This window comes from Neofelis nebulosa, chromosome 13 (genome assembly GCF_028018385.1).
Source record: "Neofelis nebulosa isolate mNeoNeb1 chromosome 13, mNeoNeb1.pri, whole genome shotgun sequence".
Taxonomy (NCBI): domain Eukaryota; kingdom Metazoa; phylum Chordata; class Mammalia; order Carnivora; family Felidae; genus Neofelis; species Neofelis nebulosa.
The window spans coordinates 24,506,224-24,532,313 of record NC_080794.1 but is presented as its reverse complement, the minus strand read 5'-3'; the positions used below and the strand labels follow the sequence as shown (position 1 = coordinate 24,532,313).

Sequence of the window (26,090 nt, the reverse complement as noted above, 5' to 3'; positions counted from 1 at the left end):
CAATAATCATCCAGGAACTGATGATCCCCAAAACATAGAGATCTGCAATTTACCTGGTAAAGAATTCAAATAGCTATTTTAAGGAAACTGAATGAGCTACAAAAAAAGGCGGGTGGCACCTGGGTGGCTCAGTCAGTTAAGTGTACGACTCTTGATTTCAGCTCAGGTCCCGATCTCGTGGTCGTGAGAACATGCCCCAAGTTGGGCTCCATGATGGGCATGGAGCCTACTTAAGATTCTCTCTCTCTCCCTCTCTCTCTCTCTCTCTCTCTCTCTCTCTCTCTCTCTTTCTCTCCCCCCCCACCCGCCTCTCCCTCTCTCTCTCTCTCCCCCCCCCGCAAAACACACACGCACACACAAAGACAATTCAACAAAATCAGAAAACAATACATGAAAAAAATGAGCAGTTTAACAAAGAGATAAAAATCATAAAAGACTAAAACAAATTCTGGAACTGAAGAATTCAATGAATTAAATGCAAAATGCTATGGAGAGCATCAACATCACAATGAACAAACAGAAGAAAGAACCTGTGAGTCAGAAGACAAGAACTTTGATGTTATTTAGATGGAGAACAACAACAACCACAATAAAAACAATGGAAAAGAATGAAGAAAGTCTACATAATCTATGGGATATCATACGAAGAAACATTCTGAAAATTATCGAAGTTCCAAAAGGAGAAGAGAAGGAGAAGGGGAAGAAAGCTTAAAGAAATAATTGCTGAGAAATTTCTAAATCTGGGGATATTTGGATTTCCAAGTTCATGAAGCTCATAGATCACCAAAGACCTTGAGGTCTTTCATCCATTTTGAATTTATTTTTGTGTATGGTGTAAAAAAGTGGTCTAGTTTCATTCTTTTACATGTTGTCATCCAGTTTTACCAACACCATTTGTTGAAGAGACTGTCTTTTGTCCATGGATAATCTTTCCTGCTTTGTTGAAGATGAGTTGGCCATAAAGTTATGGGTTCATTTTTGGGTTTTCTATTCTGTTCCATTGACCTATGTGTCTGTTTATGTGCCAATACCATACTTCCTTGATCACTACAGCTTTGTAATATAACTTGAAGTCCAAAATTGTGAAGCCTCCAGCTTTTTTTTTTTTTCAAGATTGCTTTGGCTATTTGGGATCTTTTCTGGTTCCATATAAATTTTGGGATTGTTTGTTCTAACTCTGAGAAAAATGCTGGTGGTATTTTGATAGGGATTGCATCAGATGTATAGATTGCTTTGGATAGTATAGGCATTTTAACAATATTTGTTCTTCCAATCCATGAGCATAGAATATTTTCCCATTTCTTTTTTGTGTCATTTCCAATTCCTTTTATCAGTATTTTATAGTTTTCAGAATACAGATCTTTTATCTCTTTGGCTAGGTTTATTCCGAAGTATCTTAAGGTTTTTGGTCCAGTTGTAAGTGGGAATTATTTCTTGATTTCTCCTGCTGCTCGCTATTGGTGTATAGAAATGCAACTGATTTCTGGATATTGAATGTGTCCTGTGACTTTAGTGAATTCGTTTATCAGTTCTAGCAATTATTTTGTGAAGTCTTTTGGATTTTCTGCAAATGTCATCTGCAAATAGTAAAAGTTTGACTTCTTCCTTGCTGATTTGGATGACTTTTCTTTGTGTTGTCTGATTGCTGAGGCTAAGACTTCCAGTACTGTGTTAAATAAAGAGTGGGCATCCCTGTGTTGTTCCTGACAATAGAGGAAGAGCTCTGTTTTTCCCCACCGAGGATGGGTTTTTCATATGTGACCTTTATTATGTTGAGGTATGTTCCCTTTTTCTCTACTTTTTTGAGGATTTCTGTCATGAATGGATGTTGTACTTTGCCAAATACTTCTGCATCCATTGAGAGGATCATATGGTTCTTTTCTTTTCTTAATGTGGTATATCACATTGATTGATTTGTGAATATTGAACCACCCTCGCAAACCAGGAATAAATCCCACTTGATCATGGTGAATGATTATTTTAATGTACTATTGGATTGATTTGCTAGTATTTTGTTTAGAATTTTTACATCTGTGTTCATTAGGGATATTGGCCTGTAATTCTCTTTGTTTTAGTGGGGTCTCTGTCTGATTTTGGACTCAGTATAATGTTGGCCTCTAGAATGACTTTGGAAGTTTTTCTTCCATGTCTTCTTTCTGGAATAGTTTGAAAGAATAGGTATTGACTCCTATCTATATATTATCTATCTATCTATCTATCTATCTATCTATCTATCTATCATCTAGCTAGCTAGCTATAATTAATTTTATTTTTAAAGATCTTATTTTTAAGTAATCTCTACACCCAACATGGGGCTCAAACTCATAACCTCAAATTCAAGAGTCACATGCTCCACTGACTGAGCCAGATACATGCCCCAGTATTGGCTCTTCTTCAAATGTTTGGAAGAATTCCCCTGTGAAGCCATCTGGTCCTGGACTTTTGTTTGTTGGGAGATTTTTGATTACTGATTCAATTTCTTTGCTAGTTATTGATCTGTTCATATTTTCTATCTCTTCCTGTTTCATTTTTTGTAATTTATATGTTTCTAGGAATTTATCCATTTCTTCTACATTGCCCAATATGTTGACATATAATTTTTAATAATTTTCTCTTATAATTGTTCAGATCTCTGTGGTGTTGGTTGTTGTTTCTCCTCTCTCATTTGTGATCTTTTCTTTTTGATAAGTCTGGCTAGGAGGTTATGAATTTTATTTTTTCAAAGAATCAGCTCCTGGTTTCATTGATCTGTTCTGTTTTTTTTTTTTTTAAGCAGTTTCGTTATCATTTATTTCTGCTCTAATCTTTATTATTTCCCTTATTCTGCTGATTTTAGGCTTCATTTGGTGCTTTTTTTCTAGCTTCTTTAGTTGTAAGTTTAGGTTGTTTGAGATTTTTCTTGCTTATTGATGTAGGACTGTATTGCTATATGCTTCCCTCTTATGACCCCCTTGCTGCAACCCTTAGGACCATCGTGTTTTCGTTTTCATTTGTGTCCATGTATTTTTTTTAATTTATTCTTTAATTTCCTAGTTGAACCATTCATTCTTTAGTAGTATGTTGTTTAAGCTCCATGTATATGTGGTCTTTCCAATTTTTTTTATGGTTGACTTCAATTTTCATAACATTGTGGTCAGAAAATACGCATGGTATGATCTCCATCTTTTTGTCCTTGTTGAAGTCTGATTTTTGACTTAGTATGTGATCTATTCTGGAGGACATCCCATGTGCACTTGAAAAGAATGTATATTATGCTGTTTTAGGATGAATTGTTCTGAATATATCTGTTAAGTCCATCTGGTTGAGTGTCTCATTCAAAGCCCTGTTTCCTTGTTGATTTTCTGTTTACATCATGTATCATTGTTGTAAGATGGCTATTGAAGTCTCCTATTATTGTATTATTATCTATGAGTTGCTTTATGTTTGTTACTAATTATTTAACATATTTGGATGCTCTCAAGTTGGTAGCATAAATATTTACAATTGTTAGAATCTTATTGTATAGTCCCCTTTATTATGATATAGTGCGCTTCTTCATCTCTTATTATATAGTCTTTGTTTTAAAATCTAGTTTGTCTGATATAAGTGTTACTACTCTGGCTTTCTTTTGACATCCACTTGAATGGTAAGTGTTTCTCTATGCCCTCACTTTCAATCTGCAGGTGTCTTTAGGTCTAAAATGAGTCTCTTGTAGGCAGTATATAGATGGGTCTTGTTTTCTCTCCAATATGATACCCTTGTCTTTTAATTTGAACATTTAGTCCATTTACATTGAGTAATTATTGGTAGATGTGTATTTAGTGCCATTTTATTACTTGTTGTTTTGTTGTTTCTGGAGATTTTCTTTGTTCTTTTCTAGTCTTTGTCACTTTTGGTCTTTCCTTCCCATTCAATTAGTCCGCTTTAATATTTCTTGTAGGGCTGGTTTAGTGGTCAAGAATTCCTTTAGTTTTTGTTTTTCTGGGAAACTATCTCTCCTTCTATTCTGAATAATAGACTTCCTGGATCGAGTATTCTTGGCTATAGATTTCCCCCATTCATCATGTTGGATATATCATGCCACTCACTTCTGGCTTTCCTAGTTTCTATGGAGAGATCTGCACCTAGCCTTATGGGTCCTTCCTTGTAAGTTAGGGACTTCTTTTGTCTTGCTGCTTTAGGATCTTTTCTTTATCACTATATTTTGAAAATTTAAGTATGATATGTCTTGGTGTTGGCCTGCTTTTGTTGATCACGATGGGAGTTCTCTGTGCATCCTGGATTTGGATATCTGTTTCCTTCCCCAGATTAGGGAAGTTTTCTGCTATTATTTTTTCAAATAAACCTTCTGCCCCCCTTTTCTGTCTTGTTCTGGGACTCCTATGATACAAATGTTATTATACTTGATGGAGTCAGAGTTCCCTTACTCTACTCTTGTGATCCATCATTCTTCTTTCTCTCTTTTGTTCAGCTTTATTATTTTTCATAATTCTATCTTCTATATTACTTATTCATTCCTCCCCTTCTTCCATGCTTTTATTTATTATGTCCATCTGTTTTGAATCTCAGCTATTGCATTTTTCTTTTCTGTTTTAATTCTATCTCTGCAGTAAGGGTCTCTCTGATGTTTTCCATGCTTTTCTCAAGCCCGGCAAGTATTCTTATGATTGTTGCTTTAAATTCTCCATCAGGCATATTACTTATATCTGTTTCACTTAGATCCTTGGCCCTGACCTTTTCTTGTTCTTTCTTTTGGGATGAATTCCTCCATTGTGGCATTTTGTGTTTTTTGCTCCTGAGAGTGATGTCTTTATAAAGAAGGGGTCATATAGTGTCCAGGGCCTGGTGCTTCAGAGAATGTCTGATGTGTGCTGTGTGCACTCTGCTGATGTGTTTTGGCAGCCTGTCCCTCAGGTCAGTCATATGCAGAGGCTCTCCTTGCCGGGAGTGGGTAATTTTGGACCTTGGCCAGAGTATGATGAGTTTTAACTAGGGGTACTATGGTCTCCTTGTTAAATGAGACCTGATGCTACTTCCACTAGAACTGAAGCCTTGTAGAACTCTATGGTTGGTAGGCAAGGTGTATGCATGGTTTGTTCTACTCTTCTGGAGAAGGAGCCTGCTGCTCTAGTCCCTAGGCACACTTGCCTGAAAAAAGCAGTATCAACAGAGCACAGCAGGGCAGGACTTGCTGTAAGCCAGTTATGCAACCAGTGTTGGTGTTGTGCTGTTTATTGAAGTTGGTTGATGCTGAGGGGTGGGGAAGGGAAATGGCACCAGCCAGCTGCTTTGTCCCCTAGAGGGGAGCCCATGCTTCTTGCTCTCGGGGAAGCACTCCCAGAAGAGTGAATAATTTCCCCTCCTGCATCCCAGGCATTTTTCAGATCATTGTTTTCATGCTGTCTGTCTCTGGGTTGCTTGCCCACCTGAAGCAGAACAGTGCACTTTGGGCTCTATCCCAGCCAAGCCTGGTGACTTTATAACTCCAAACTTTAGGGTCCTTGAATGGCAGGGATACTTGCACTAGTCTTCTGGGGGTGGGTCTCACCATGCTGCAACTGATGCAGGTTTGACCAACAAGGGCAGTGGCACTCAAGTTCAGGGGTATGGGATTTGGAACAAAGCAGACTAAACAGCCAGTATCTGGGTTAGTGGTCCTCAGCAGGTCTCTGCACCTATTCTGAGGGGCAGGGGAGGGAAATGGTGCCCCCCTCATTCTTTGGTCACAGGAGAGGCTTCTCTGTGAATGCTACCTCTCACAGATGCACTCCAAGCAGAGCAAACATTCTCTTCCCGCGCACCTTAGGAGATCTTCAGATCATGCCCTCTGCCCCGAGGTTGCTTGCATGCCTTCTCTCCTGGAGCAGGGCAACACCTTCAGTGATCTATCCCAGCCAAACCTGCTGACGTCTGAAACTCCAGTCTTTGACCCCACTGGTTGCAAAAACTCATGAAAATATCAGTGCCTCTCGTTTTCCCAGCCACTGGCTTTGGGGAGGTGTTCTCCTTATGCATATCCCTGTGCACTCCATTCTGTCTTGCCTTTCTCCTCGACCAGGGCTTCCCCCCCGCCTCTGCAGCACTTACAATTTGTTTCTTCTCCCACTTCCTTCCTGTGGCTGACCTCTTCTCTCTGTCTAGTTGTGCAGTTTGTTCTGTCAGTCCTCAGGTCAATCTTGGATATTCAGCATTATTTGATAGTTATCTAGCTGTGTTTGAGATGAGCCAAGCCTAGGGTCCTCTTCCTATGCCGCCATCTAGCTCCCACCAGAAGTCAGCGGTTTTAGAAGAGGATAATGCATCTCAAAGGGGGTTTAGTCCAGAAATGTAGAGATAACTTAACATTTGAACATCAGTTAATGTAATTCATACTACATTGAGAAAAGGGATAAAAAGCACAATAATACTCTTGATTGATGTAGCAAAAGTACTCAATAAAACTTAACATGTAACTCAACAGTGGTAAAAATGATCCATAAATTAGGAATAGATGGTAATTTAGTAATAAACAGACACCATACTTAATACTGAAAAGATGAAAGCATTCCCTCAGAAATCAAGAAAGGATGCTTGCTGTCATCATTTTTATTCAGCATGATACTGGAGGTCATAGCTAATGCAACAAGGAAAGAAAAGGAAATAAGAGACATATATATATATATATATATTAGAAATGAGGAAGTTATCACTATTGACAGGTTACATAAATATAACTGCAGAAAACCTTAAAATTGTACAAACCATTAAGGAATTTAACAAGGTTGCCAGATACAAGGAAAATATTATAAATTGATCTCTATACAGTAAGAACATAGAAAATGAGAAACATTTTAATACATTTTAAAAATCAGATACTAGGAATAAATCCAGTGAAAAATATGCAAGACCTCTATGCATAAAACTATAAAACATTCAACCATTAAACATGAATATATATTCATGGAATGGAGGAATTCATAAGATGTGGTAGTGACCCCAGATTTTCTCATGGAAAGGTGGGAGTCTATGTCACCTTCCCTTTGAGAGGGCTTATAACTGCTTCCACCAATGAAGTACAGCAGAAGTGACACTGTAACGTCAAAGGTTAGATCATAAAAGGTCATGCAGCTTTCTCCTTGTTCTCTTGGAACACTGCTCCCCAGATGCTCCCTCTTAGAGCTGAGCTGCCATATTGTGAGAAGCTCAAGTCACATAGAAAGTCTTTTAATAAGTGCTCTAGTAGACAATACTTGTCCAGATGCCAACATCTGAGTGAAGAAACCTCCTGATGGTTTAAGCCTCCAGTCCCTAGTTGCCCCCAACTGAGGCCTAAGTATCATGGAATAGATAAGCCATCCCTACTGTGCCCCATCCCAAATCCTTATCAACAGAATCCATGAGCATAATAAAAAAGGTTTTTCCTTTACACTACTTAATTTGGGGTTATTTGTCATTCAACAATAAATAACCAGAACAAAAGATGTCTTTACTAAAACCTCTCTATAGATTCAATACAATCCCAATTAAAATCTCAGCAGAAGTGGAAAAGCTGACCCTGAGATGCATTTGGAATCACAAGGGACGTGAAGAGTCAAACTATCACAAAAGAACAAATTTGGAAGACCCATAATTCCTGATTTCAGAAGTTACTACAAAGCTACAGTAATCAATATAGTATGGTACTAACATAAAGCATGTAGATCTGTAGAATATAGAGTCCAGAATAAACCTGTGTCTAGTTGATTTTCAACAAGAGTACCATGACCATTCAAAGGGAAAGAAAAGTCTTTTCAACGGTGCAGGCCTGATCTTTAGAAGGGCTTGCTTACAAGATTGACCCTCAGCAGGCATCTAGAACTTGGTTTTGAAATTTTCTTTATGTGCAAAGGTTGTATAGGCTGTGCTAGCCTGATAAGACTGTTTAAAAACAATATGATTTATGGTGAATACTTGCTTTTCTTTTGGGAGATTAGGATTTTGGAGGGCAAAATGTGCCTATATGATTTAGTCTCCAATAAAAACCCTGGACTTTGAATTTTAAACAGGTTTCCCTAGGGAGAAACAGTGTGCCCAGGTTAATGCATTTTTGGAGGGAGTGCACTCAATGTGGCCCCTTCAAGGACAGCATAGGAAGCCTGCACATGGATTCCTCTAGACTCTAGTCTTTTCCTCTTTCTGATCCAGCTGTGTATCTTCACTGTGTCACTATAATAAATTTTAGCTAGGAGTATGACCACATGCTTAGTCTTATGAATTACATTGACACGTTGAATGTGTGGGTGCTCACAGGACTGCTAAAACGAGTGGGTCAGAAGTGCTAACACAAATGGTGTCACAACTGTTTCTCATAATATGTATATTAAGAATTTACAATATTGTATTTCATACACAACTCATCGTGATCCTTTGCAGTAAAGAGATCGTCACACAAATAAATTATATGGGGAAAGCATAACTCAGAATAATAAAGGCAACTTCCTCCTGAGGTAAAAAAGGCACATCCCTTCCTCTACAAGTAGAACCTAATAGAGTGCTAAAGTAAGTTTTTAAAGAAATATATCTTATTGTATAAAAATGCCTCCAAATGCTAATAGTTTTAGGTGAATATTCCCTCCTTCTATTAGTTCAATTCATTTATAATTTAAAACTACATTCTTATATATAACAGGATAATGGCAGCAGAAATTTAAATGTAATACAATACAACTAAGTGGTTTAATACTCAGGTTGTCCTGAAGATACTTTTACACTAGATTATTTCTACAACCAAAAACATCAGCTGTCCACAAATTTTTAATTATCACTACTACTGAAAAAACTTCTGGTGAAAGCACATCAATTGTGTAGGAAGTTTGCCAACATCACTCAACGCGCACACACACACACACACACGACTAGTTATCTATACATAGCAATTTTTACAAGTGAAATCAGATGAATCGTCTCTCATCTGTGCAACTATTAGAACTATTAGAGAAGTACTATTAAAAAAATGAGAACGGGGCACCTGGGTGGCTCAGTCGGTTGAGCAACTGATTTCTGCTCAGGTTATGACCTCACGGTTCGTGGGTTCGAGCCCCGCGTCAGGCTGTGCTGACAGCTCAAAGCCTGGAGCCTGCTTTGGATTCTGTGTCTCATTCTCTCTCTGTTCCTTCCCTGCTCGTTCTCTGTCTCTCAAAAATAGATAAACATTAAAAAAAAAAAAATGAGAACTTAAGGGGTGTTTGGTGGCTCAGTCGGTTAAGTGTCAGACTTCAGCTCAGGTCATGATCTCCCGGCTTCTGAGTTCGAGCCCGTGTTGGGTCTATTCTGAGGGCTCAGAGCCTGGAGCCTGCTTGGATTCTGTCTCCCTCTCTCTGCCCCTCCCCCACTCACATTCTGTCTCTCTCAAATTAAATAAACATAAAAAAAAAAATTTTTTTTAAATGAGAACTTTCACAAATGACCTGCATTATCCTTTAGGGCTAATGAATTGCATTTAAGCCTCTGTTTTAAGCAAACATTTTTTGAAAATCCTACTTTGATAGAGTAGGATACTCTACTCTATCAAACCAACAATCTCTTTCATGACCAACAATCTCTTTTAATCTAAGAGGAAAATTAATATCCCCAATCTTTCCATCTTAAAAATACAGAACTGTGAGAGCAGGATCCTGCATAACATCAATGACTGAATCATATACAAAGATAAACAGATCACTGTGATAAAGTAATAAAAGAAATGAAAAACTACGTGACATTTTTTTCAAGTTTTTTTAAAAGTTACTCTTTTGAATATTAACTTTCAGGGTTCCTCTTGTTTCTGTGTTTCTTTCTCACCTGATACCTTATGATTCTTTGCAATTCATAAGTAGTTGATCTACAAAGTAAACTTTTCACCTTCCTTAAATAGTTTAAGGATGGGGGGCAAGGGGATAACTTAAAGCAAAAATGAATAATCATATATGGTTTACATAGGTAGGTGTAAAGCCTGTACCACAGGAACCACATGCTTTTGAGTTAGTTGGGGGATGCAAGTCAGGTTACCCTTACAACTTGTATTACTGACTTACTATATGTGGCAGTTACAAGTGTCCAGAATCCAATTTGAATATGGTTTCCAACTGTCTTGGACCACCCAAGATTTCAAAAGGTTAAAATCCTAAATCTCCAAAGACTATTCATTTTCTTCACTCCAAAGCAGTCCCTAAATTAATGGTTAATCCATGGAGGAAGTTCCCTGCTTTGAACTTGCAGTTGTACAAGGTAATTGATGCACTCTTTGTCAGCATTAAGCAAAAACAACATAACCAAAATGGTGACCTGGCTAATCATTATGCCACTGTTGAACTCTTAAGGTTTTTATTTAAGTATGGTAACTTGTGTTCACTCTTCCAGAATCTGGTCGTATAATTCAGATGTAAGCAAAGGCAAACAAGAGTTAGACGACTTTCAAAAACTTTAATAAAGAAAAAAAAAAGCCACTTCCAAAAATAAATGCCACACAAATCAAAGTTTTAAAAAAGTGGAAGATATTCAAGAAACAAAATCCTTTACTATCAAAATACACTAAATACTGAAATCTAATGATGTTGAGTGTTCAAATTCTGGGTGAATGTAGCTTATAATCATATAGGTAGTAAAGCAGTGTTTTTCATGATATGTCTGTTTCAAGACATTACTTAATAGTACTTTTTAAGCCTCTATTTTCTTAAACATCCACTTCACAATTCATTTAATTATTTTTACATTCATTTATAAAAACACATTTTCTAAGAACAGGTTATTTTGTACTTTAATAATAATGATCCATGATAAAATACTTAAGTGATTTAAATGCTTCGCTAATGACTACATCAATCACAGATTCTTGTACACTTACACAGCTACTGCAATAATCCAAAGAGCTACAACTCTTCTTAAAAATGACACCCACTCAAGTTTGGTAAGCATGCTAAATAATTAGAAATGTATTTTTTTCAAGTTAAAACATTAAACTTTCTAGCTTTCTTTAAAATCTGCAAAGATAACCTGTTTATTTAAATCACTTTTTAACTGGAAATTTATAAAAACAGAGGAAAGCATCATTTTAGAATTTTCTTTATAACATCTTTAGTAAAAACTGGATGTCCTCTTTCAAACTGTGATGACACCAAATGATAAAAATCCTAGCTTTTAAAATGTTAAGAAATACAATGTCCATTTCATCTAGAGGGGCATTTTAATGAATTAAACTAATGTATTTTTCAGGTCTATACTTTCTTCAATGTGGGTGACACTGCCTTATACTCATCACAGTACTTTAGTAAATAATCCATTTAAAATGTGATCCAAGACAAACCTCAGCATATTCTAAATTCTCTTCTATAACAAGGGACCAATGTATATCATCCTCTAGACTTTTAATACAGTAAACAGATACAAACCTAAAGAAATAGAATTTTTAAAATCAATGGCAATTAATGCTAAATACAACAGACCTCATTTCCACAATTTGGAATTAATTTTCATGCAAAATTTTATAGTTTTTATCCTTACTTATAGATAATTTATTTCTTTAAGTAATCAAGACAAATAGTAGAAAAAGCATTTTATTTATATGGAAAAAGCTACATTAATATCTGTAAAAGATGTCAATATAATATTGCCTATACAGAAAAAAAAATTCAAATGTGAATAGCAACAAATAAAAGTTACACATCTTCCTACTTAGCAGTGCAATTAATTCACATTGCAATAAAGTTAAGTCAAGTATAACAAAATCAAAACAAGTGTTTCTCCATAATCAGGATACTGAGAATTACAGTGTAAAGATCATTTCAGGTTTAAGAAATCTGCACTCAATCTACAGAATACCCTAAAACAAGGGAGACAGACAGTTAATTCATTTAATTACCAGTTGTTGGGTTTTTTTCAATACTGTTCACAGGAAAAAGGTAACGAGTTTAGGTACATGTACATAGAATATATTTAGTCTATACAGTAAAAAAATACAAATTATAAAGTGAGCTAACAAAGAATGAAATCTGAATACAGATTTATAAAACTGATAACATCTTAGACAACACATACAGTATTTCTCATGTAAAAACATCTAGTTTCAGCAAAAAATAATTTGGTTGCTTTTCAGATGCACTACAGATCTTGTAAGCTGAAGATGCAGATGTCCAAGTATCTTAAAAACCATAATAAATGTCTTTCTCAATGCATACAAAATGACAAATGCTCTCATCACAGTCTTAAGGGTATTTTTGGAAGTCTGTCTTGCTTCAGAAATACATGTAAAATGGATAAAAATCAAAGATTTCATGGTACAATGAAACAGTAAACAGTGCTCAATTTACTGCTAATGTTGGAAAAAACCTAGATTTTACAGTACTCTGGTATATATGAAATTTTTTTTTGTTTTTACATTGCATATTTCTGAGTCCATTCTCTTGCATGTCTGTTGTATCTGTGGGCATACAAAAGGGATATAGTAAAAACATACAAATTGAACCTTTTAGAAGACCTGTTTACATAAAACTGTATATTCTACCATCTTACACTTAATTGCAATAATCGTTCATATGCCAATTATTGGGTCAATGTGACTTAGACCATACATTAAATAAAACAGAAAACAAGTGATTTTTTAACTGATGGATTTCTCTACAACCAATATAAAAAAATACCTAAGTTATTAACAAAAAAATGAAGAAACCAATTTCTAACAAATCTATAAAAGCCAACCCTGAATGGGCATTAATCTGTAAACTGTAAATGAATCAATGGTACCAGCAAAATGAGGCAGCTTGAAAATTAGGTCAGGGTGGAGGCAGTTAGGGATATCTTCTCTTCTGGGGAGAAGATAAGGAATATAATATTCAATGCTTTCCAATTATCAAATACTTTTATTTTAAATTTATTACCTAGAACTATGGATAGTTCTTTCTATCAAAAAACATGACATATCATGCAAATATAAACATGTACTATTAAATAGTAAAGGATTAAACACTATGTAGGAAGGAACAATATTTTTTATAAAAATATTTTTAAAAGATTTAAAAAAGATTTTAAAAAATTTTTAAAAGGAACAATATCTTCCATTGGAAAGATAATAAGCACAATTAAATGGACTTAAATATATTAATAATACTTATGTTTTGGCAGACTACCTAGAAATACTTCTAAGCAGAAACTAATATAAGTAAACACTTACTTTTCTTTGTCTGATTTATAGATTTGTGCAATATCTGGTACTAAGGGGTCATCAGGATTAGGATCACAAAGTAGAGAACATATGGACAATAAAACTAGATTGAAAAGAGAACATCACATTAGATAATGATCTATTTTATACAATCACATGTATGAAAATGACTTTACTGAATATAGACAATGAACTTACAAAGAAAACAAAATAAAATAAACATATTAAATTACATTTTAGATTATCTTTGGTTAGGAGCAAGTATTTTTAATATTTAAAATTATAAAATTACCATACAATGTATATAATAAAAAATTACTAAAACTTTTGAAGTTTTAAATTCTATTTGAATTTCTACTTATTTAAAAAATGTGCATCTCTAAAGTAACTATTAACAACATTTAAACTGAAGAGTTCTCTACAAAAATATTTTTAGGTAATACGTATACACCCCAAATATGGTACCTAATCAAAACATTGTTAGAACGTATCCTAACTTTAGATATTTCTTAGAGATATTTTTGTATTTTAATGAGAAAATTATCTAATGCAGAAGATCTATGTTCTAATCAATTCAAATTAAAGCAATCAAATTACAGTTAACAGTCCAAAAACCATTTCGGACTCATGTTTATGCACTTTTTTACTTTGGTGCTATAGTTTGCCTACCAAGAAGAAACATTTGTCAGATTTTTTAATGAATCTTTTATTCCATACACATTTGTATCACTCATTTAAACATAATGTGAACAGTTATCAATACATAGCTTGTATAGTATATTAAAATATAAGTGAAAATTGAAAAAGTAGTTGTTTACTGCCATGTCAAAATACAAATTCAAATAGCTACATTTAAAAAAAAATCTAAGTATCTGAAAAAGTAAGGAACAAGGACTCTGTCTGGTTCCTCATTTTTCTGCTTCAATTGCATGCTACCACTTCTGAGGGGGTACAAGGAGTCTTTGGAACAATATTTCATCTTCACCCACCTCTATGTTCCTTTACCTTTTCCTACTCTTACAAATCCACAAGTGAATGTATAAAGCAGAGTTAATTCTTAAATGATACAGACAAGGGGTTGCTCAGGGCTAATGAGAAAACTAATATTTTATTCATCTTCCTTATCTGCCCAGTGAAATTTTATGCCTTGTATATTAAACCAATAGGGTAGATTATCTGGGCCCACATCCCTAGAAAGTTTCCATACTAAACTCATGATAAAAAGCAAAATAAACCATTTAAAATATTAAAAAGTGAAAAATGCACAAATGAACAAAAGTATAAGCTACCCTATAAAATAACCAAGAGGGAAGTTCTTCATTCCCCACTCTTGCTGTCAAGAGCCAGGTGCCCTTATTTCACGATCATGCACACAAATCAAATGTTTTAAGATAAGGAAAAAGGTAGTAATAGTTAACATTCATTTGAGTGCTTACTATGTGCCAGATGCATAGTGACCTTATATGGTAATACTATTATAATCCCCATTTTACAGATGAGGAAACTGAGGCTATTAGAAATTCTTCTTAAAGGATAGTTTCCAGAAGCCAACCATACTAATTAATATTTATAAAAAGCTGCAAGAGTTAGGAGATAAATGCTTAACATCTGGCAGTCTGCCATTTCTTTTATATGTGTAAGTACTTAAGCACTTATGCCAAATGAATTTCATTTTGTGATACCATTCCAGGAAAAGAGTATATTAATTTGAATAACCCTTCGACAGAAAATTTTTCCTACATCTACTGCATAACAGTTACACTATGTGAGATTTTTTAAAAAGGCACTAGAATCGACATGAACATTTTAAACAAATATTTTTGGTCAGAAAAGCTGCCAGTCATAATAACTAGCTGACCTGAAGGGCTACTACTTACCTAATATTTGAAATAATTATGGCTGTGGATGCTGCTTCCTATAATCCTTATCACTTTTATAAAAAATAAGTTAAACATTCAGATAGCATTTATTTAAAAGACATTTTAAATGACCATAGATTCCTCCCCTGAATCCTTCAAGAGAAATAAGTTTTCCTAAATTTTAAAAAAATTTTACAAAAAGGGAAAACTACCAAATTACTTCAGGGGCAGATGCTTCTAACTCAAAACAATATTTTGAACAGTCAGGTTCTCTTCTGCTAGAGAAACAAGACATGAATTAAGAGGGCTGGCACAGCAAATAGTATTGGCTAATAACAAAAAGGCTTCAGATAGTCTAGGGTACATCTGATAATTTAGCAAAGAACAAAACTATATATCTGTGAAAGATGAGAATCCGCAGGGATTATGTTATCAGTCATTACAATAATGTTATTGATTATTCAAAGTTTAGAATAACATGCTAAATGTAGTGCATTATTCTAAAGAGTGAAATGTGTCATTCATTTTAAATCAGTTATCAGCCTAATCAGGTATTTCCTAGATGAAGTAAAAGATATAAAGCTTTACTCATTACATCAACAATCCCACATAATAAATGAGGCAGCTGGTCCCAAAATCTTATTTTTACTCTATCTCTGTCTCTCTCTTTAAAGCCCAAACTAAAGGGGCAAAATGTCAACAGGCTTATCCAAATTTCTAGCTCTAACATTTAAGATTTCTCTCATTTTATCATTTATATTTGCCCATCAACCCCTCCCCATAAGTTAATTGCTAAAAGCAAAAGAGTAATAGAAGAACTAGGTAAGAAAAGCAAAATCAAAGCAGGAGAAAACACAGATTTTTTTTTTAACTTTAGTCCCTGAATACTTCCGCTAATACTTCCCTAAATATTTAGTCCCTAAATATTTTTTCTGTCTCACTGTTATCAGCTTTATAAATCTGATAAATGAAATTACCTTTTGATACAGTCAGAGCTGGTGACCATTGTGACCTCAGGATATCAAGACAAATACTTCCATTACTGTTTATGTTTGGATGGTAAATTTTTGTTGTGAAAGCAATCTAAAAACAAAACAAAAATGTGACAATCCATGATAGCCGGTATGACTGGCTGAGTAGTACCTGAATAATTAACCATGGCTTCCATCATCCCTCAAAGTAATCCTTTTCTTAATTTGAAAATCACTGATACTTACAAGTGATGCCTGGATCTACAAATAGAGTGCTGACATTGTTCCAGAGGCAAGTTGAGGGGCCTCAGCCTATTACTTATCCTAAGGAATCTGCTAACAATTCTAATCTTCCACAAGAGTTATTGTTATATTGTTTCATAAATATAATGTTAATCAGGTGTTCTTAAAAATATAAAATAATTATTTCAAGTGACAGAATTTGTTAACAAATCTGTCCCTCCTTGATGTCACCATCATTTATTTTCTCTTCAGGTCTAGTCTAAATTTAATTTAATAAGAACATGTTTTTATTTTCCCTACCATACTTAATAAAGGGGCTGTGTCATATTTACTTTTGTAGTCCCCAATGTAACAGAACATTGGAGGTGCTCAATAAATTTTTGTTGAATACTTAAGAACTGAGAAATAAGGTCAACTTTGGAAAGATAATCCTCTGAACAGAAAAGTCTGATTTTTGGGGGCACCTGGGTGGCTCAGTCGGTTGAGTGTCCGACTTCGGCTCAGGTCATGATCTCACGGTCTGTGAGTTCGAGCCCCGCGTCAGGCTCTATGCTGACAGCTCAGAGCCTGGAGCCTGCTTCGGATTCTGTGTCTCCCTCTCTCTGCCCCTCCCCCACTCATGCTCTGTCTCCCTCTCTCTCTGTCAAAAATAAATAAACATTAAAAATAAAAATTTAAAAAAAAAAAAAAAAAAAGAAAAGTCTGATTTTTGACCATTAAAAAATTTCCCAAACTACATATATACCTAATGAGGAGGGGGGAAAAAAAGGTAAAGAAGCTAATTTATAGTATATCAGATACCACCTTTTGTTTTACAGATATAGTCCAATATTTGAGTAAGAAAGCATATTTTAGATACAGTGATTTTACAGAATAGTTTGAACATGCTAATCTACCCAAAGTCTCTGATATCATGAACATATCTTGGGGTAGAAAGTAAAATCCCTGATAAAGGAGTCACACCAATCATAAAACTAAAAATACCTTTGGTGGCTTAAAAGGATAGTCTGTCGGAAAATGTACAGTGAGAAAGAAGACTCCACCTTGATAGGCGCTATCAGGCTGAAATTACAAATATTTGCATCAGTGTTTGGTTATTATATTTATTTAATAACCTAAGATGATTTCCCCCCAAATATATTTGAAAAAAAATGCCATCATTTTGTCATAAGTTCAAATCATTTACCTTGAAAACAGGTTTCCCTTTGCAGGTATGAAGGAAGACAACAATCATGATGGTTAAACATAAAAATCGCACACACACAGTGGTGTGACTTACTCAAACAGGTCTGTTTGTGAGTAAAGATTTTTAAAGATCAGTATACACGCAAGATTGCTTTGAGAAAAGAAGAATTTTCTGCAACAGTAATCAGTATGGGAAAAAAGGTTAGGGCTATGTTTACCTTTTTATTTATAAAACTTAAGTTCTGATAGTCCTATAAGAAAGGGGCAAGAATAGAGATAAACTAAAAAGACCAAGTTATAAACAGGAAAGGCTAAGTAACACAATGCAGACCTCCAATCTTCACTTAGTAACAGTTAAACCCTAAAATTCTATTTTGACTCCTTTATATTTAATTACATTTATCATGTTAAACTACCACTTTGGTAATAACAGCAAGACTATCATTACTTCCTTAAGTTTCTGCATATACATTAGAAAACTGTATAGTGTAATTATTCTTACTAGTTTAATTCTAGTTCATCAAAAATTATAAGGAATGTGGAAAATGTAAGTAATTACAATCAACAGATATGGTCTGCTCAGATATTCAAATCATATTATAGAGTGGCATGTATGCATTACTAAAATAAAGGGGGGATGAGTAACATCATTTGTAACCATTTGCTACATGTGATTCACCTAAGAAATATCTGTGAAGGGCTATAATTCAAGTGGTTAGGGTGGGCCTTTTAATAATAGTATTTTGAAGGTTCTTAGTAAGCAATGAAAAACAAATACCTAGATTCTTACTATTGTTATTTAAATAAATATATTGCATTTTACCCTTTGGTAAGCTAACTTAATATAACAATTTAGTAATTTGAGACATTTTCCGAGGACTCCAGCTCTGAAAATTCAGTAATTGCTATTGTTTTTAAAAGTGAAACACAAGGCAATATGATTAAAACATCTATGGCATACTAGATACAGCTCTTTCAGGGGAGGGAAGAGAGAATGATGTTCATGGAAACATGCTACTAGTATACTCTCACCCAGAAGGTTGTCAATGCCCATTCTTATGCAATCAGTTTTTTGTGCACGAAAGAAAAGCCTGTTTCAAGTCATAACTGCCTCTTAGGTATAGAAAGAAATAATCTTAACAAAGGTGGTTAAGTGTTAAGAAAAGCCAATCATAAAATCACAGGTAATTCTGAGTTCAGTACAATACACCAAAACTAAAAACAACCAATCGTGAGGTGGCAAAGACAGATCCATTGCAATATCTCATCCGTTCTCTCACACATGCGAACAGTGAAGAAAGTTATTGTAAACTGGTGCTTGTTACTTGCAGGTATTCCATTACTGAGTTAATGAGACTCATTTCTAACCTACAAAACTTGGTGATATGAGAATAATGCTTAGTTCTGAACAACTGACTTTTGTGTTTAAAAACAGATGGGGCGGGCGCCTGGGTGGCGCAGTCGGTTAAGCGTCCGACTTCAGCCAGGTCACGATCTCGCGGTCCGTGAGTTCGAGCCCCGCGTCAGGCTCTGGGCTGATGGCTCGGAGCCTGGAGCCTGTTTCCGATTCTGTGTCTCCCTCTCTCTCTGCCCCTCCCCCGTTCATGCTCTGTCTCTCTCTGTCCCAAAAATAAATAAAAAATGTTGAAAACAAAACAAAACAAAAAAAAAAAAACAGATGGGGCGCCTGGGTGGCTCAGTCGGTTAAGCGGCCGACTTCGGCTCAGGTCATGATCTCGCGGTCCGTGAGTTTGAGCCCCGTGTCGGCTCTGTGCTGACAGCTCAGAGCCTGGAGCCTGTTTCAGATTCTGTGTCTCCCTCTCTCTGACCCTCCCCCGTTCATGCTTTGTCTCTCTGTCTCAAAAATAAACAAACGTTAAAAAAAAATTTTTTTTTTAAACAGATAAAGCAAACACACAGCCTGGTTGCACTATGCATGATCCATGACTATGTGTAATGATCAAGGATGTGGCAAAGGAAAAATCACAGTGATCCTAGCAAGTATTTGCCACCATTGCTTTAGAAAATTATCATAAATCCTTTAACTGTATTTTTCCTCCTGAGTGATTCAGAGTACAAAAAAACTCCACCTTAGCTACAAACATCTGATCAAAGGTGAAATGGCAAGAATGAAGTATGGCTGAGAGAATTAATTTCATATTTGTGAATCATACTTACAGGTCCCATAATAGTTGCTTGCCAGTGGAACACTGAAACAAACAAAGGAGTTTTGGAGTCATTAACAAGTGTTCAAACCTATACCATTAATGGTAGCAAAATCCTAGCAAGAAAGCAATGCTTACAGTCATCTCCCACAGGTCCAGCTGAACAATGAGCAGGTGGGTCACGTTGTAGATCACTTAATTCCTGTAGCAAAGCAAAAAAACTTAAGGTTAATTGTTTTTCCAGTGACACAATCATAATAATTCATGAAGACACAAACTATTGTCTTTGTATAGAATAGACACAAATTACTTCAAAATAATTTTAGGCAGTTCTATTCAAAATATGAAACAGCCAATGTACTGTTACTGATTGGTAGAAGAGGATGGGAGGTATGAAATTCCTTCGTGAGATAGCTCCAAACCTTGAAAAAATTAAATTGATTACAATAGTTTTTCTCTAATATTCCTAAGGCAAAAATATTTATGAGTATCTACTGTATGCAAAGTAATTTATGTAAGTGCTAGATATATAAGAATGCTATAGAGGTGTCTTGGTAACTCAGTCTGTTAAGCATTCAACTCTTGATACCAGCTCAGGTCATGATCTCATGGTCATGAGATTGAGCCCCATCCCTGCTTGGGATTCGCTGTCTGCCCCTCCCTTGCTCATGCAAATGCTCTCTCATGTAAAAAAAAAAAAAAGCACCTATACTATAAGAATATATGAAGAACGACTTCAGTAGGTCTACAATCTACTTTGGGAGTGATGGCTGACAGCCAAATGGATATTGAAAGAACAACCTGAAGATTAAATGGAAAGAAAGGAGAGAAGTCAGGCCATATTTGAAAGCCTGGCACATTGATTCATATGCTCTTTTCTGCTCTCAAGGAAGCAAATGAAGGATCATGGAAATGACAGTTGGCCAGTCCTGGGTTGACATTCTAGTTCTGCCATAACTAGCATCACAAGCCTTGGAGAAATCATTTAACTTCCTTACCTTCACCCCAAATTTGAAAGGTATAAATTCAATATAAAAGATTATACATTAGGACTGAAGTACCCACTTCAAGTTTGGAAGATCAGAATGTCTTTGAGGAAGTGGCATCTAAGTTGAAAAATGAGGATGAATGGGACTTTGTTTTGGGAGAAATGAGTGACACTGTGAGGTAGAGTGGCAAAAGATGAGGCTGAAAATGTAGGCCAGGCAGACAACTGAGAACAATACACATCATACCAAGGATTGGGGGTTTTAAGAAGCTGCATGACCTGATTTGAAAGATGGCTGACTGGTCTTTGTATAGAACAGATTAGAGATGCAAAAGAGGAGAAGCTATTAGTATAGGTGAGAAAAATGAGGGCTTGGGGTGGAGAAGTAGCAATGAGATAAAAGTGGATAGAAATGAGATGTTTTGAAGAGCTTACCTCTCACAGGGTTTCATGATGAAATTACATGTATAGAGTGAAGAAGAAAGGTCACAGATATTTATCATGAAGATTAGTGGCAGCTAACATGTACTCCATGTTTTATTGTCCTAACCACTTCAGGGGGTAGGTGTTATTATGGTACCCATTTTACAGGTGAAGGATAAAGGCAAACGTTTCACTGTGTCTCTTTATAACTAGTATAGGGTAGAAGTAGGATTCAAAACCTGGCAAACTTCTAGCTTTTTAGCTTCACAAATGTAGATTCCATTACTGAGACGGAATACTAAAAGACAAAGTTTGTTTGGAAAGTACACATATTGAAACAGGGATCCCTGTGGTATCAAAGGGAGATTCAGTTAATCATGCATGCAGATCTGGACTTTAAAAGAGAACTAGGTTAGAAACTGGAAAATCGTTGTCTCTACCTGGTACTTAAAACTGTTGGAATGATATAAACCTTTCCATGGGAACACACTTAAATACTGTGTTTCATCAAATCTAAGATGCCATCGAACATAAATTACATCCTTATTTTCTGTACCAACAATTAAGAAGAAGTGCTACCAATTAAGATACCATCAATTATAAGATGAATCCAGATTTTAGACATGCTACAATGAAAAATATGTGCACCTTAGAATCATTGTATAATTACAGCAATGAGTTCAGTGTTCTAACAGAGACAAATATGGAAGAGGATGTGGTAGGAAAGGCCTTCCTAAGAAAGTGACATATGAGCTTAAAACTGAGCCAAATGCAAACTCTGGTCTCCTTCTTCCAAATCTTCTCCAGTATATCTTGGTACTTTCATTTTGTTTTTGTTGCTGTTATCTTCACAGCTGGTGCTATATTCTTCTTCCTGATAAGAATTCAACACAGTTAGCAGCTTCTTTGCTCCAGGTATAGTTGAACAATAAAGAGGAAGATTTCAGTCTTTGACTTAGCAAAAATGGTCAAAAAGCAAGGCTTGGAACTTCAAGTCCAGGTGCCATTACTCACTTGCCATATGATCTTGGGCAAAACATTTTTTTTCCTCTCTAAACCTTAGTTTTCTTCAATGTAAAGTGGCATTTGTACCTTTATCCATAGTTTCTATAACAAACAAGAGAAATGATACATGTGAAATGTACAGCAATCCCTGACATGTAGTAAGCATTCAAGTAAATGTTACGTTAATATGGAATGGATAACTGTCCAATTCTCTAGTAGCAGAATGCAATTATTGAACAGTTTAAATGACTGGGGGAGGGGTGTTCCCAAGTCAAGATCCATTTTAGATGACTGTGCTTTATTTAATAGTTTTCTAATCTGGGCTTTTAGGAGATTACTTCTGAAAATATTAATCACGTTGAGTTTTCTAAACATTAGTGTAAATGGATAAATAGGACTAGTTTGCCTTTATCTTAACTACAAAACTAGTTATTTAGAAAATGAGTTTCCGGGGCGCCTGGGTGGCGCAGTCGGTTAAGCGTCCGACTTCAGCCAGGTCACGATCTCGCGGTCCGTGAGTTCGAGCCCCGCGTCAGGCTCTGGGCTGATGGCTCGGAGCCTGGAGCCCGTTTCGGATTCTGTGTCTCCCTCTCTCTCTGACCCTTCCCCGTTCATGCTCTGTCTCTCTCTGTCTCAAAAATAAATAAATGTTAAAAAAAAAAAAATTTTTAAAAAAAAGAAAATGAGTTTCCATAGTTAAAAAACTGGAAGTTATAAATAACTTCCATACAGCTTTTACAGAACTATTGTATGTGTGAATATATCAAATATATAAATACATAAATTTATTTTGTATACTAACAACTCCATATTAATTTTATTTTTAATAGCCTTGAATCATGTTCAAATTTTAAATGTTAAACTGTTCTTCAAATCTCCTTAACATATTATAGAAAAATAAAGGTTATCTTGTTTTTATATTTTTGTGCCCTGATTCTACCTCCTGTTAGGAGCAGTTAGAGCTCAGGACAAGAGAGAAAATCTCACAACTGAACTGTAAAGGTTACGTTCTTAAGTTGTCTATTTAAAGCTCACTTATTATAGGAAAGAAGCAGCTGACAGTACATCAAACATTCTTAACAGTGAGATTGATCATTAGTTACTAATAATGACACTAATGCTTAGGTGAGGAGACTAACACATCCTAGACTTTTTAGGTGTCTAAATATCTAAGGTTCTATACCTTTCTTAAACCACATCTCTAGAAATATGCCCTGATATATTTGGAAATATATAAATGAAACTATTTTGTCTAGCTACAGACAGAACCAACAGAAAACAAAAGGCTCAAAATATACTCTCCCTCACCCAGAAAACTACAGATTCCTAAAACTGAATAAAGAAAAATGAGGAATTCTGAGACTTGCTAAGGGGGTGAAATATATAACAAACAAAAACTAAAACCAAAGAAACCAAAACCCCACCCTTTTGTTCTTAGTCTATTCAGCAGCCAGTGTACTTTTAAGATAGGACACACACACACACACACACACACACACACACACACACAAAACAAGAACCACTGATCCTTGTTAAATTGTCTCTTCTGATTTAGTTTACTCCAAGTTTTTCAAAAACTGTCTTATTATTGATTTATAGTTTTTCTGACTTAATTGGCATTCTTACTTATCTACTTCTATCATCACAGCCACATAAATTTTCTATTAAAAATAATTTAGTGATTCTTATGTTATTTCAAAAGGAAATTCTAGGATTAGTAATCTCTTCCTTTGCTCCTCTCTCCACTGTCTCTTTAAGAATCATCACTGAATTATACAAATTGCTCAAGTCCATAAGATCCTCATGTAAGAGCCAAAACCTAACTTCACATTTCTTACTGCTCATGGAAGCCACTCTAAAATACAGTTCACAACCCGACCCTGGCTCTGACTTCCTGAATACTTCTTCCTATTCCACCAAGTACCTCGAAATCTAGGATGTACACTATAGGTAGTCTCCAAATAACTGCTTCATTTTAATCCCTTGCCTAGGCCTCCTCATGGCCATGCTTTTACCTCACACTGACTAAAGGTAAAAGGTCTCAAAGACAAAGCATTTAAAACCATTTATTTTTTAAAAATATTTTTATTATTTATTTTTGAGAGACAAAGAGACAGACTGAGAGCAGGGGAGGGGCAGAGAGAGAGGGAGGGGCACAGAATCCAAAGCAGGCTCCAGGCTCTGAGCTGTCAGCACAGAGCCCAACCCGGGGCTTGAACTCACAAACTGCAAGATCATGACCTGAGCCGAAGTCGGACGCTTAACTGGCTGAGCCACCCAGGCGCCCACTTTTGTAACTTTTTAAAGAAAAAATAGTGAAATTTTACTCAGGTTCTTAGGCATTTTTAAAAAGATGAAAAGACACTTTTTTCCACTACACTTAGAATAAACATCTTCTCTTTTCACTAAATAATTTTTATAAGAGGAAAACCGAGGAACTACCTTAGTACATATCTTAGTACATATACAATATATGTACTAAGGAGACATAACAAATAAATTCAGTGTGGGGTCCCAGAATGGATCCTCAAATAGGAAAAGAACAGTAGAAAAACTGGTGAAATCTGAGTTAGGTCAGGAGTTTAGTTTATAGTATTGTACTTAATGTTACTTTCTTCATTTTGATAGATGTACTATGGTTATGTAAGTTGTAGATATTAGGGAAAAATAGGTGAAGGATACATATGAATTTTTTGTATCATTTTTTGTAACTTTTCTCTAAGACTAAATTTATTTCAACGTAATAATAACGTAAAACATTTTTTTTGTAGATTTTGTACATTTTTCTAAAACTTAATCCACTACTTTCCTTCTCAAGCTTACTTCTTCTCCTGTGTTTCCTAGATCTACTAATAGAGTATTAGTCTCCCAGTCACAAGGCTCAAAAATCTCAGCATCATTTTGACTCTTTCTCTTGTCCTTCATGTATAGTCAGATGAAGAGTACAATATATTCTCAATATCTGTTACACTGCTTATCACAGTTACCTCAACAACCAATTATAGTACAACTACAATTGCTTCCCAAATCTATGCATTATGTGTAGAATAATCTTCTAAAAGCACAGCTCTATTTCATCTTCCCTTAGAAAATTTCAGTGGCTCCCACATTGTTTATTAAAACCAAACTTAACCAATGAACTCAACCCTACATACTCAATTGGGTTCTCTTTCACAAGCTTGCCCAATAATACTCCAAAGAAGTCCCATGGGTTTTCTAAAACACCTTCAGGAGGTCTATGCAGACAGCATTAATTTCATGATAAAACTAACATGTTATTTACCTTTTTTCACTCTCAATATCTCATGAGTATACAGTGGAGTTTTCCAGTTATATGGCATGTGAGATTGTAACAGACTGAATTCCTAAGCAGATATGAGGATTCAACTATCATCTAATTCTTAGATTTTGATTTTTTTAATTCTTATTTATTTTGAGAGAGAGAGAGCACAAGCGGGGGTGGGGCAGAGAGAAAGACAGAGACCGAATCCTAAGCGGGCTCTGCACTGACAGTGCAGCTCCAATGTGGGGCTCAAACTCATGAACCATTAGATCATGACCTGAGCCAAAGTCAAGAGTTGGATGCTTAACCAACTGAGCCACCCAGGTGCCCCTGGAAAAGTTATTTTTAATAAAAATGTTACTTGATGTTAATATGTAATGGTTTTGTTATTTCTAAATTACTATTTTTAAATTTGTTTTTGTTTCTCATATGGTAAATATTAATAGATATAACCCATACAAACAAAAAAGCTCTTTGAAGCCCTCAGTGCTTTTCATACAAGGAGGTCCTAAGAACCAAAAGTTTGAGAGCATCTAGTCAGGTTTCACCTGATTACTTGGTTGTAATAAGGCTAAATTTTCTGGCCTTCACAATTTTCTTTCTCCTAAAATAATCTTCTTTCTGTTTCCCTATGCCCAAAATTTACCCATTCTCCTTAATAGTGGCCATCTTCTCAACAGTCACTGACCACAAGTTTTGGGGTCAGACTTGGATGAAATCTGGCCTTGCACTAACCTTTACTAGCTGTGTGACTCTGGGCAACTTAACCTCTTTGAGTATCAAGTGCCTCATCTGGGGACATCACTGGTAACCCTGAAGAACTATATTGAAAATTG

At 35.4% G+C, this 26,090-nt stretch overlaps 1 protein-coding gene across 2 annotated transcripts in view; it reads right to left on the bottom strand.

The window, feature by feature from the left end:
- Positions 1-11,512: 11,512 nt before the first annotated feature.
- UBE2D1 (ubiquitin conjugating enzyme E2 D1) overlaps positions 11,513-26,090 on the bottom strand; it is a 29,412-nt gene continuing 14,834 nt past the window's right edge. The window contains exons 2-9 of one of the 2 annotated variants that reach the window (XM_058696369.1): positions 21,981-22,073; positions 20,979-21,840; positions 19,694-19,757; positions 19,569-19,600; positions 17,190-17,267; positions 15,969-16,074; positions 13,142-13,235; positions 11,513-12,391 (exon numbers count right to left, since the gene is read on the bottom strand). In XM_058696369.1, coding sequence (XP_058552352.1) covers positions 12,346-12,391; positions 13,142-13,235; positions 15,969-16,074; positions 17,190-17,267; positions 19,569-19,577 — 333 coding nt within the window. In that variant the 5' untranslated portion in view covers positions 19,578-19,600; positions 19,694-19,757; positions 20,979-21,840; positions 21,981-22,073 and the 3' untranslated portion in view covers positions 11,513-12,345. The remainder of the gene's footprint in view (positions 12,392-13,141; positions 13,236-15,968; positions 16,075-17,189; positions 17,268-19,568; positions 19,601-19,693; positions 19,758-20,978; positions 21,841-21,980; positions 22,074-26,090) is intronic. The other variant, XM_058696368.1, reaches the window with a different exon arrangement.